Source organism: Salvia miltiorrhiza, chromosome 7 (genome assembly GCF_028751815.1).
Source record: "Salvia miltiorrhiza cultivar Shanhuang (shh) chromosome 7, IMPLAD_Smil_shh, whole genome shotgun sequence".
Taxonomy (NCBI): domain Eukaryota; kingdom Viridiplantae; phylum Streptophyta; class Magnoliopsida; order Lamiales; family Lamiaceae; genus Salvia; species Salvia miltiorrhiza.
In genome coordinates this window covers 29,646,352-29,658,161 of record NC_080393.1, presented here as the reverse complement: position 1 = coordinate 29,658,161, position 11,810 = coordinate 29,646,352, and the positions used below count along the sequence as shown (strand labels likewise).

At 38.1% G+C, this 11,810-nt stretch overlaps 2 protein-coding genes and 1 non-coding gene across 4 annotated transcripts; 2 read left to right on the top strand and 1 right to left on the bottom strand.

The window, feature by feature from the left end:
- Positions 1–512: 512 nt before the first annotated feature.
- On the top strand, positions 513–584 carry TRNAD-GUC (transfer RNA aspartic acid (anticodon GUC)). Its single transcript has one exon. It is a non-coding gene; the product is annotated as a tRNA-Asp (tRNA).
- Positions 585–727: 143 nt separating this feature from the next.
- On the top strand, positions 728–6,993 carry LOC130995918 (uncharacterized). Of its 2 annotated transcripts, none has more exons than XM_057921416.1 (14): positions 728–1,173; positions 1,706–1,813; positions 1,909–2,037; positions 2,157–2,726; positions 2,840–2,975; positions 3,111–3,452; positions 3,614–3,880; positions 4,531–5,021; positions 5,125–5,210; positions 5,294–5,512; positions 5,770–5,898; positions 6,012–6,365; positions 6,512–6,630; positions 6,770–6,993. In XM_057921416.1, exons 1-14 carry the CDS (start codon positions 901–903, stop codon positions 6,862–6,864), a joined length of 3,318 nt encoding a protein of 1,105 aa, XP_057777399.1. In that variant the 5' UTR covers positions 728–900; the 3' UTR covers positions 6,865–6,993. The 2 variants fall into 2 exon arrangements, with proteins under 2 accessions (XP_057777399.1, XP_057777398.1); XM_057921415.1 differs by having other exon boundaries at positions 790–1,173; positions 3,108–3,452.
- Positions 6,994–8,636: 1,643 nt separating this feature from the next.
- LOC130995954 (probable UDP-arabinopyranose mutase 2) lies at positions 8,637–11,131 on the bottom strand. Its single transcript, XM_057921480.1, has 4 exons — positions 10,374–11,131; positions 9,524–9,774; positions 9,261–9,429; positions 8,637–9,167 (listed from the first exon to the last, which is right to left on the bottom strand). The coding sequence occupies exons 1-4, from the start codon at positions 10,689–10,691 to the stop codon at positions 8,835–8,837; spliced, it is 1,071 nt and encodes a 356-aa protein (XP_057777463.1). The 5' UTR covers positions 10,692–11,131; the 3' UTR covers positions 8,637–8,834.
- Positions 11,132–11,810: the final 679 nt, after the last annotated feature.

The window sequence follows — 11,810 nt, the reverse complement described above, 5'->3', positions numbered from 1 at the left end:
AAAATATTATATTTCATTGTAACAATAATTACTTTTTGTACGATAATAATTACTTGACCAAATAGCTAAAAATAAAAATATTAACGAGTAAAAATAACTAAAAGTAAAAGTTTTTGTGAATAAAAGTAAACATTATTGTGAAGAAATGTAATATTTCAAACCCGCCGCATGGTCTGCGGTTGACCGGATAGGAGAATTTGTGTTTCCTGTAATTTAAATGGGGAAATAGAAACCTTCCAAGAAATTAATTGTCCCAATTCATCATTATCTCTTACCTCAAACTCCAGTTCTGCTCCCTCTCTTCTGTCAGTTCAATCGGAGAGCTTATTTGAGCCATCCAAAAATTACTTTTATGGATTATCTCATCTTCGAACAACATAATCCCTATGATTTTTCTTCCAATCCAGATTTAATAATGGCTTCTCCTCTGATTAACTGATCATATAACATTTGATTTTATTAATATTTTACATTGATATATAAAATATAATTTCGAAGTATTTATCAATCAAGTCGTTGTAGTATAGTGGTAAGTATTCCCGCCTGTCACGCGGGTGACCCGGGTTCGATCCCCGGCAACGGCGTTCTTTTTATAATATTCATAAGCTTTTCCAAATATTTTTGTAAAAGAAAGAAATTTGTTCATTGTAACATTCACCACTCACCAGTCACCAAATTATATACTGTATATTATTAATATTCCCACATCTCTCCAAATTATTTTTTCCAAATTTTTTAGTCGATAGTACTTCTGAAATTAGCTTAATAAATTCGTAAACGAAAGTTACCTGTAAGTGGAAAAATACATTCAGGTTCGAAAAAACAAATTCAAGGTCTAACTAATTTTTATTTTATTTTAATTTATTTATAGCTAAAATTCAAGTTATTAGCATCTCATTAATGAGTTTGAAATATGGCGCGAGTACCAATTTGGCAGCCGTGAAACGATTCATTCCCGCCTTCTCTCTCCCTCCCTCTTTCTCACACCCACCCACACACACACACACACACATTCTAGCTCACATTCTCAATACACAGATACTTAGATCGACAATTGTGTTGGAATCAATGGGGAAAACAAGGAAGGATGATAAATCGGACGACATTGAAATATTATCGATCGGAAAGCTTTACAATGGTGCATGGGATAAGAAGTATTGGAGTTCATCTAGGGTTTGATTTTATCTTTATACTAATTATATCTCTGATTTTCTGCCCTTCTCTTCATCCTGCTTTTCTAATTACAGTGCAGTTAGCTTCAATTTCAGTAGATATGATTCGTTCTCCATTTATTTTTTCACCCGACTATGTGCTCGAATTCTATTATAATAATTCAATATTAGAGCAAATTGTTTTGGTAAGAGACCAGATTTGCTTTCAGAATCGAAGATTACTATGTATGTTTTAGTTTTATTTGATTATATCGAAATACATGTGGTTGCCTTATATTTCTGGTACAGCAGAGAGTCGATTCATTCGGGAATTTGCTGTTGATTATCTAGGTTAATGTCGTTTCTAAATTGAGTTCTAGTGATTAAGTAGCTTGTTCTTTACTCGTGACTTGTGTGTACCACAATTTTTAAGGACCTTCTGTTAACTAAGTTATTTAGATGAGGAGTATTGCAGCTGTTTACAAGTTTAAGCTTTGTGTTTGGTGTTGCAAAATCTCTGATATTTGTAGAGGATAAATCGTCTCAATTTTCAGGGTAAAGACCGCTACCCTTATCCTGTTGGATACAAATCGGTGAGGACTCAAAATGGGATCACTTACACAATGGAAATTACTGAGGGTCTTAAAGGTCCATCATTTAAGGTGAGTAGGATAAAAATTTGCTGCAATTTTGCATCAATTAATATGACCATGTGATTAGTCTAATAATAACTTTGCAATTCAACATGAAACCGTAGATCAGTTCAACTGATGGCAAGTCATGTTCTGGAGAAACTCCAGAGATTGCATGGGAAAGCTTTCAGAAGAAGGGCTCTTCAAAGGCGTTGCATGCAAAGAGATTTTCGTGTAAGATAGATTCAGTAGAGGTACATCAACTTTTACTTTTCTTTTAAAGTACTTCCTTCTTCTTCTTCTTCTTCTTCTTCTTCTTCTTCTTCTTTTCTACAACTCAATATGCTTTTCATCTGTTTTCTGCAATATGCAGTTTTTTGGATTCAAAAACACATTTGTTCAGAGGTTACTGCGGGAATTGGCCACTAATGTTGGTGGACCTGCTGAAAGGAGTTTATTAATGTCAAACTTTTCAGCTGGAGCTCATGAGACTAATTATCAATTGCAAGGCAAACCATCGGATCCTGTTCCTGATCCTGATCCTGATATGCTGACATGTTTGTTCAAATCACATGCTAAAGGGAAGAGAAGCAGGAACGGTCGCCGAAGACTTAATGAGACTCCTTTGAAACTACTTCAGATGGATGAAAGCACAAAGAATGTCAGCTCTTCAACCTCCAAGCAGAGAGATCAATCAAATAGTAGAAGCAGTGATCTTTCAAGTTTTTCTGCTGCAAACGAGGTCCATGGGGTTTGTTATACTCCAGGATCATTAGGGCCACAGAAATGTGTACCTATTGCAGACGGAGGTGTAAAGTTGAATTCTTTGGACATATTTGATCATCTAAATGTAGGAGAGTCCCTATCTGAAGGAAAGAAGCTCATTAGTTCTGTGAACCATATAGAACAGAATATCGATAACCCACAGAAACAACAAGAATATGTAAGTTTATTTGTGATGTTATAGTTATATTGGTATATTTTCATCTTCGATTGAGGTGTAAATTTATTCGTAGCTAGATCATAAATCTTATTAGCTTAGTGTATTCATGATAGAGTGGCAGATCGTCATATTTTGAGGTCCAAAACAACATATTACCAGAAGATAGAGATGGAGAAAATAATGTGCAGCATGACATACTGGTTGCCAGTCCTGATCTTTGTGTAGCGGACAGTTTGGATCATTCTGAAGGTATTGTAGCTCCGATTTATGAATGTTGTTTGGACGCAATTAAGCTATTTTACAAGCACTCAGTGGCTAAAAGTGCTTTAGCTTCCCATTCTCCCCTAACTTCTGAGTCACAGTCATACTTGTTTCCTTTAGCAGATAGTTCTTCTGTTTCATCCCAAAACAAAGATGTGTTGGAGCACTCGACTGAGAAAGATGCAATTATCAACGATGTGAAGAATTCTGAGGTTTTGGAGGCTGACTCACTTCCAGAAGATGAAATGGTGAAAGCTTCTTATAACACAAACTCAGGAAAGTGTGCTACTGAATCAGTTGGTGATGAAAGAGCCATGTCCATGATGATGATTTTACTTCCTCAAGCTGTTCCCTTACTTAAAACATTCTCTAGGAAGAAAAAGAAAAGTACCAAATCTTTGAATACTCAAAGATCTCATGAAAACAATGACTTGCCCAGCACTAGCATAAACGATTCAACCACTGGTACAGTGTTATGCTTTCACTTAACATATCAGACTTCTTCTTTATTATTAAAAAAAAAACTGAAGTACTTGCTTTGCTGCATCTGTATGTGGATTCCTCAGCATTTTGAATGAATATAATGAGTCCTGATATTTTTAAGTTTATTTTTACAAACTTGCCAGCCAGAGTAGTTGAGCATTCAGATTTGCAAAGGAAGAATGAAAATGCATGTATCCCCTGTGTTGTTCATGATTCAGCTGTCTGCACCTCTGTCAACTTGGACTTTGTGGTGCCTGATAGTTTTGATGATTATAGTCCTCCAGAAATGCTTCATCATGCTGGTGCTGTCAAATCTGGTCAATTGACATGTGATCTACACCCTCCTCCATATCTGCCAATCAATGGTGAAGCGAATGAACTCCCTTGTCACAGTGGAAGTAGCAAGCCTGGTATACCTTTAATTAATACTGTTTTAAGAAGCCTAAAATTAGCTATGGTTTCATATCTGATTTTTCTAAACGTTTTTACTAGGGACCACTCCAATGAACTATGATTATTTGATAGGCATTGGTAAAATTCATTGTTTAGAATTTGGAGTAAATATGAAATATGAATTTACTAGGGACCACTCCAATGAAATATAATTATTAATACTGTTTGTGGCTTGCTTATTATGCGTATCTTCAATCAGTGAGATTTTATAATAGTGAATTTCACTTCCTGAAGCATTGGCCATTATATATAGCGTTGTACTCATGGTCAGGATATAGAATAGTTGAACTTTATGTTACCCAAAAACCTAAAGAAATAATCTCTGGATATCAGCTGTTCTTCGTTTATAATGGAACATTTGTTTACTGTAAAGTATGCTGAGTTCCGGTGCCTTGCTTTTTAGCTTCCCCTCTTCTAGTCCTGTTTCACACCAATTTTTGCTGATGAACTCAATTGGGACTTAAATTCCCTAAGCTTGAAACTTATAAAGCTTTATATACCTAAATAACTGAGGATTCTGCAGCAGCGATATAGACATGTGAAGAGATGTAACAAGTCCAATTTTATTAATCCATCATTGATGAAGTGTCATGCAATGCATAAACAGATACTGGGATGGGTGGTCTTACATCAATGGCTGTAGCAGATGCTGTATCTCCTCATGAATTTACTGCCAACTCAAAGCGAGCAAAACTTGATTATTGTTCCATAGATAGCATGATACCAACTACAGATTGTGATAATTCATCCTCGAATTTACAATTACCAACTACAAGTTGCAGCAGTCTGACTGGAAACATCAAATTGAGTGATGATTCAAGGTCAAACATCCAACACAAACTGAAGTTACGTAGCAAGCTACAGGGCCATCTCGGGTTTTTTGCATGCTACATCCACCCTATGCCAATTTCTATGGTGCAGCTGATTGTCAAAGAGAATGAGATTTTCATGTGTGTTAAATGTGGATACTCAGAGCTCAAGGATGATATCCTCTTTGTTTACAAGACCTCAAGGAAGGGAGTAAAAACGGGATGTCCTTCATTAGTTGGTCATTTACCAATATCTTTACAACTTTCAAAAGATACACTTGGTAGAGATGTAAGATGAATGATGACATCGTTTTTCTTTGCTCTTTTATTTTCTGTTATGATTACTTGGACTTGCTCATTTCAGAATACTTAATATGTGACTTCTTCTGCAGATTGCTTCAGAGAGATCTTTATGTCAATTAACTCCAGATGGGGGATTGCTTGTTTTACTTAACAGCATTAAAATCCCTCACTGCAGGTAATTGTTCCGGCTCCATATGGCCCATTCCATACATGAATCTTTAGATTATTCGTAAACTTACTTTGCGCTTTTGCTTCTAGGGAGGGTATATTGCATTGTTTGTGTTCTGCTTGCAGTTCAAATGGCTTTGAAAAGAATGCAGTTAAAATTGTGAGATTAAACAGCGGATATGCCTCACTTGTGACAAGACTGAAAACAGATCAAGGTGTTTTTAGTTTATTAGTTTGTGAACCTAATTTCCTTTTGGCTGCCGAGGAGGGTGGGAAGCTGAAGCTATGGGTCATGAACTCTGGATGGAGGTGATTCCATGCATTTCCTTTTTATGATAATACACATCAAATTGCTCAAGTTTTGGACAATGAGCAGTGTTGAGATTTGATAAGTTTTACATTGTTTTAGTCGGCATGGTTCTCATCACTCTGGTTGAATTCATTTACATTGACTTGCTGGGTCACCGACTCACCAATAAAATGCTTAATTATGTCTCATATGATTTTGATGTTAATTTTTTTTGGATAATCCATTGTATGTAACATTCGTGCTTCTTAATATGCAGTGGACAGAAAGAAGATTGTTATTTACCTACATTTGACTTCATGGTTCCTTGTATAGTGGAGTTGAAAATAGTTCCAAAGTCTGCTGTTTTGATCATTGGCCACAATGGATTCGGGGAATTTGGCATTTGGTATGTTTCCCTTTCCTTTTCAGGTTCTCTTCAGCTGACATGTTGTACAGTTGGTCTCTTTTGCTTTTCGCCAATATTCTGATAAAAATAAACTGTTTCTGCATTCTGCACAGGGATATCGACAAGCGCAACCTCGTGTCAAGGTTCTCTTCAGCTGGCATGTCAGTCTTTGAGTGCATCCCTGTTAGTATCTTCAGATGGCAAAGAAAAGTAGAGTCTAAGACAGAGGCATTGGTAGCTGAAATCATGGGTGCCACAAAAATGTGGTCTTCCGGAGGAAGTGATGATCATGTCTTTTCAGCAGAGGATAAAGATGTTGCTGTGTGGCTTCTGATCTCAACAGCGTCCGACCTCGATCACGAACCTTATCAGTCATGTGAAGAAGAAGAAGCAAATGCAGATGGATGTTGGAAGCTTGCTTTGTTGGTCAACAATATGGTGATCACTGGAAGCATAGTGGATGAAGGGTATATTTATTCTCCGAAGTTTAAAATGCGAGAGAACAGTTAAATCTTTTCTTACCGATGGGCTATAAGTATCAAGAACTTGTCATTGCTTTCCATCCAAATCAACGACGTGTTCTTCTCCTGGTTGATAGAAATTCTCCTTACAGGGCTGCTGCTGCTGCTGCCACATCTGCTGGCCATGGAATAATCGGGAGACGTGACGGACAAGTTTACATGTTGGAATTATCGACAGGGAAGAAGTTAGAAATCCTACAAACCTTGAAAGGTAACTATCTGGTGTTCCAGCAACGTGAAGGTGCTTAGTTTGCTGATTCACACATATTAGAGATGTTGTGTTTTTTCATATTCTCTCCTGCAATATGTCCTTCCAAGAGAGGCATCTGATTGAGGTCTGTAATTTGTAGGTAGAAGAGTTTCGTGCATTAAGACAGACACTGGGAACTTGGGAGCTTTGGCCATCGCTAGCGAAGGCCATCTGCTGGTCTATCTACCATCATGAACAAGATTTACAGACACTGTCCAATATTCTCATCTTCAGGCTTAGCTCAGACCGATTCTACAAAATTTTCTCAACGTGTATATATACATACAGTCACAGATCAATATAACGGTTTGCTATTCAAAGGAAGTCATATATGATGATGATACACCAATTTGAAATTAAATGATTGCAAATTTGTTTTTCAACTACGTCTCACAACTTTTAAAATAAGTAATAGTAATGAAATAGGTCAAAAGATAACTCACTGAGCTTAGAGGTGTTTCGCTAAGCTTATTTTAAAGAGCTTATAACATATTTTAAGAGCTTTTTTTAATAGCATATAAATTGTCAAAGTGTTTGGGTAATTGAGTTTATAAGTTAAAGAGAGAATTTTTAGTTAATAAGAGAGAAAATCGAAGAAAAATGAAATTAGAATGATACATTATGAAAATAAAAAATTATAATTGAGTTAAATTTTTTAAAATGAATGTTGCTTATAAGATAATGTGAAAATAAGTTGAGGTAGAGAAACTTATTTTTTGAAGAACTTATTTTCACAGCTGATAAGCTAATTAAAAGTTTATTTTGCCAAATATTTGAAGAAGCTTATAAATTATTATAGGGCAAAGGTGCACACCCCTATAGCTTTTACCCCCCGGGATCGGTCAAGGAGCGTTGACCTCCCTGAACTTTCGAAAGAAGGGTGCAAATAACACCCCGCGTTAAACGGCCGTTTAATGCCGTTTAACTTAAATTTTTTTTTTTCTAGTCATCTTATCCGGCTGAATTTTTTCAATTTTCCGGCTAAACCATCTCACTTCAGCAAATCGGATCTCGACATGTCGATGTACCTATCCGGCGACAACAACGAATTCGAGCTCCTCCACCGCCGATCCATGGCGGCGTTGCTCCAGAACTCCACCACCGCGGCGTCCACGTGCCGGCGTCGAGGCTTCTCCTCGAGAAAAATGCCGCCGATTTCCTCAGTAAAACCTCATGCAAATTGCCGAGGAAATTCCTCATAAATCCGATGCGAATACCAGCGAGCAGCGACCGATCCGATTTCTTCCGTAGCGAGGAAGACGACACATTGTGAGCCGTATTACCATTCCGCATCTCCTTGCTCAAAACCTTGATGTTCCCGTTCTCCAACAGCCACGCCTCGGGCGACGCTATTGTTGTCGGCAATCTCAACCTCTCCTAGATTACGATTTCGATTTAAAGTTCGGATCTCGACATATCGACGTACCTATCCGACGACGACGACGAATTCGAGCTCCTCCGCCACCGATCCACGGCGGCGTTGCTCCAGAACTCCACCCACCGCAGCGTCCACGTGCCAGGATTGAGGCTTCTCCTCGAGAAATTCATCGCCGATTTCCCATGGCGGTCGGTGAATCGTGATTTCGTCGTGGAAGAGTGTGGATTCGTGGAAGGAGATGGAGGCGATGGGGATGGTGTTTTCTAATAGATGAATGTCGCCGGAAAAATAAAGGAATTCAGCCGGAGAATATGACCAGAAAAATAAAAATAAATAAATAAAGAAAACAACGCCGTTTAACGCGGGGTGTTATTTGCACCATTCTTTCAAAAGTTCAAAGAGGTCAACGCGCCTTGACCGATCCTGGGGGATAAAAGCTATAGGAGTGTCATGTTTAGGGGCTAATGTGCACTTTTGCCCATTATTTTAAAGAGCTTATAAGCTCAGCCAAACACCATGCTATGCTATACAGAGAGATGAAGTCGGCATTAAAGAAGCTAGAGTTCATATGGACAGAAGATATCGAGGATATCAGTATATGGAAAAATATATTAATAAAACTCGAATCCAAATTGACATAATATCAAATAAAGACAAAAATCTCAATAAGTTATAATTGGCTAAATAGATTAACCAACATCTCCGATCAACCCTACCAACTGAGGATTAAAAATAACGATAGAAAACAAAATAAACTAAAATTACTGACATAAATTTAGATGCAAATCTATTTAGCAGCAACAGCAGAAGCCCCTGGTCCAGTAGGGTTGAGCTCATCCCAAGCTTCAATCCATGTCACCATAGCATCAGCCAGTTTGGTGAAGTAAGGATCGATGTCGGAGAGTTTCGCCTTCACTTCTTTCGCCAGTTCAAGATAGCATTGCTGCACCGTCGTGCACTCCTTTGGAAGCTTCACGGACTGGAAAAACGGGATGATATCTTCCTGCCAGTAGATCCCCTTGTACTCCTTCTTCAGATTCACAAACGGGTTGCTCGCCTTGCTGTGCCAAATGTAGGGCAGCCCCGTCTTGATGCCAAGATTCAAGTGGTCGCATATCACCTACATGAATGGAAAGATCACGTTAGTACTCGTGTAGTTTCAGATGAATGACAATTGACAATGCTTTTGACGAAATGCCAGTAGTAGTAGTACCTTGGTGCACCAACCGGCCCACATGTCATCGTATCGCCCAATTGGCTGACCATCCCCCATAAGTCCAAAGTACATTGCAGGTCCGATGAGATCACGGTTGAATCCCAAATTCATGCCACACATCGGGAAGAGGGTGCCCTTGGGGATCGTCATGACAGCATCCACATATCTGATGATCAAGAAACAAGTTTTATGTAAGTGAAATGTATGATGATTGATGATTGATGATGATGGTGGCCCTAAAAAACTCGAGTGGGACGTGCCTGGTGTTCCTCTCACGGGGCTTGACAAGCTGAGTGGGAGCATCATAGTCGGGGATGTTGAGCCAAAGGCCGTGAGAAACAGCAGTGGAGATGCCCTCACGCATGCTGAAAGGATAGCCACGGACAAAGTCCGCGCCCTCCCTGTACGGATCGTATAGGGTGTTGAAGAAATGTGGAGTCGATGGACTCAAGAGGTTCTTTATGTGCTGCTCGAGAGCGTTGATGTCTTTCCCGGTCGGGTCTTTCGCAACCTGCACATTGGTGAAGCATATCAGCCAACTCAACTCCTCTTGCACAAGTTAGCTAGAAAATTTCTGCATAATGTCAACAGATTTACTATCTATTTCCTGCTTCAACAGCATCACATTGCATTAACATGTCTATCAAGTTATTCCCCTATGCAGATCACAGCTTTAGATCTATACTTGTCAAGTAAATCAGTATAATATGTGTATTAAATTGCTCGATTTAGAAACAATCAAAGCATACGGATCAAATCAAAATACTCCAAACAAAGAAAAAATTTCATAGTGAAATAGCTCACAACTTAGTTCCATAATACAGTAGTACATTTAGCAATCTGAGGTCAAAATCAAGAACAGCAATAAACAAAATTTTGGCAAATCGAACAAGAAAGTAGCAAATTAAACACGGATCCACGCTCATAAATTGAATAACCAGCATAAACCCAGAACCCACGTTAAACCCCAAATTCTCCACTCCTCAAACTCAAAAACCCAAACCAATTTAAAAAGATGCAATTTTTCATATTACTCCCAACTAAACGCACAAAAGAAAAAGGCGAAAGATCCGATCTTGAACTCAAAATCACGAGAAAGGAAATACTCACGAAGCAATCGTCATCGATGGTGTAGATATACTTCTTCTTGGAGACCATGTAGCCGAAGCATCTGCAAGCAGAGTCCTTGAAGGAAATGCAGGAAGCCTTGGGCCCAAGAATTCTGTTGATGTCGTTGCGATTGTAGAGCTCGTAATCAAAACCCTCTGGGACTTTGATGACTTTGGAGGGGTCGCCATCTTGAACTATGATGAGATGGTACGGCTCGAAGAAGGGCCGCCACATCTCCAAGAAATCCAGGTTTCTGATTGTCGGAATCACAATGTCCAACTCCTCCTTCAGCAGCGGTGTTGCTTTCTGCTCCGCCATTCTGCCCCTGCGAATCTGCGATGAGAGAGAAAGGGAAGAGAGATGGGCTGCTATTTCTGATTTTGAGAAATGGCTGTGCCTTCGTTTTATATAGGGAAGAAAAGAATCGAGTCTTTGAGGGAAGGGCTTTGGTCTTGAGTATTTCTAATTATACTTAACTGCAATTTATTATTTTTTAAGTGCAATTAACTATGTTAATTATCCCATTCAACATATTTTCAAAATTCTCTTCTTTTTCCCCTTTTTTCTGGGATAACTCGCTTCATATTCGTGACTCTGCACAATAATCTCATTCTTATATAGGTGGAAATTTTTAGATTTTTTTGACTCAATTTTATAGCTCAGCTAACTAGTCATCCATTCCATGACAAATTGACAATTTCAGTATTATTTTTTTCTTTTAGTGTTTGGAAATAAAGCTCTTATTATTATTTGAAATCAATTGGTACACTTTGTTCGTTTTGGATCCTAAATAGGCACCTTTTGTCAACCACTATGGATTATACTCCCTCCGTCCCGCTAAAGTTGGCAACATTCGTTTCGGCACGGAGATTAAGGAATTGAGTGTTATATGTTTTAATAAAGTGTGGCCTACTATTGTTGACCAAATTAGTGAGTAATTATTGACTTAATTAAAGTAATTTTGGCATTTTTAGAAAGTGGCCTACAATTGTTGACCAAATTAGTGAGTAATTGTTGACTTAATTAAAGTAAACTTTTGCCATTTTTAGAAAGTGGCCAACTTTAGTGGGACACCCAAAATAGAAATGTTGCCAACTTTAATGGGACGGAGGGAGTAATAGTCAAACAACTTTTCACCAATATTTTTCAAAATTTGAAAATCATATTCACATATGCTATGCATTTCTCATTGTAGTTCATACAACTGTCATGGGCTGTACTGGAGTGAGATTTTGAACATTGAAAATCTTGCAATGTCTTTATCACAAAGAACAGCAAAAAGAAGAAAATTATTGGCCATTACCCCTGTATTAAATTATGATTAAATTTCCCAGCACTCCAATCACACATCATGCATTTGAGACGACAATATCAAACAGTTTGTTCATGAATAGCTTCAAAAGAAGTGTTAAATCACTCTCATTACAATTTATATTT

Bases quoted from the DNA above. Each gene is read 5' to 3' on its own strand.
- LOC130995918 (XM_057921415.1), top strand. From the start codon at position 901: ATGAGTTTGAAATATGGCGCGAGTACCAATTTGGCAGCCGTGAAACGA. The intron at 2,038-2,156 runs GTACATCAACTT...TGCAATATGCAG, and splicing joins GTAAGATAGATTCAGTAGAG to TTTTTTGGATTCAAAAACAC. The intron at 2,727-2,839 runs GTAAGTTTATTT...TATTCATGATAG, and splicing joins CACAGAAACAACAAGAATAT to AGTGGCAGATCGTCATATTT.
- LOC130995954 (XM_057921480.1), bottom strand. From the start codon at position 10,691: ATGGCGGAGCAGAAAGCAACACCGCTGCTGAAGGAGGAGTTGGACATT. The intron at 9,775-10,373 runs GTGAGTATTTCC...ACCAATGTGCAG, and splicing joins CCATCGATGACGATTGCTTC to GTTGCGAAAGACCCGACCGG. The intron at 9,430-9,523 runs GCACGTCCCACT...CTTGATCATCAG, and splicing joins CCCCGTGAGAGGAACACCAG to ATATGTGGATGCTGTCATGA.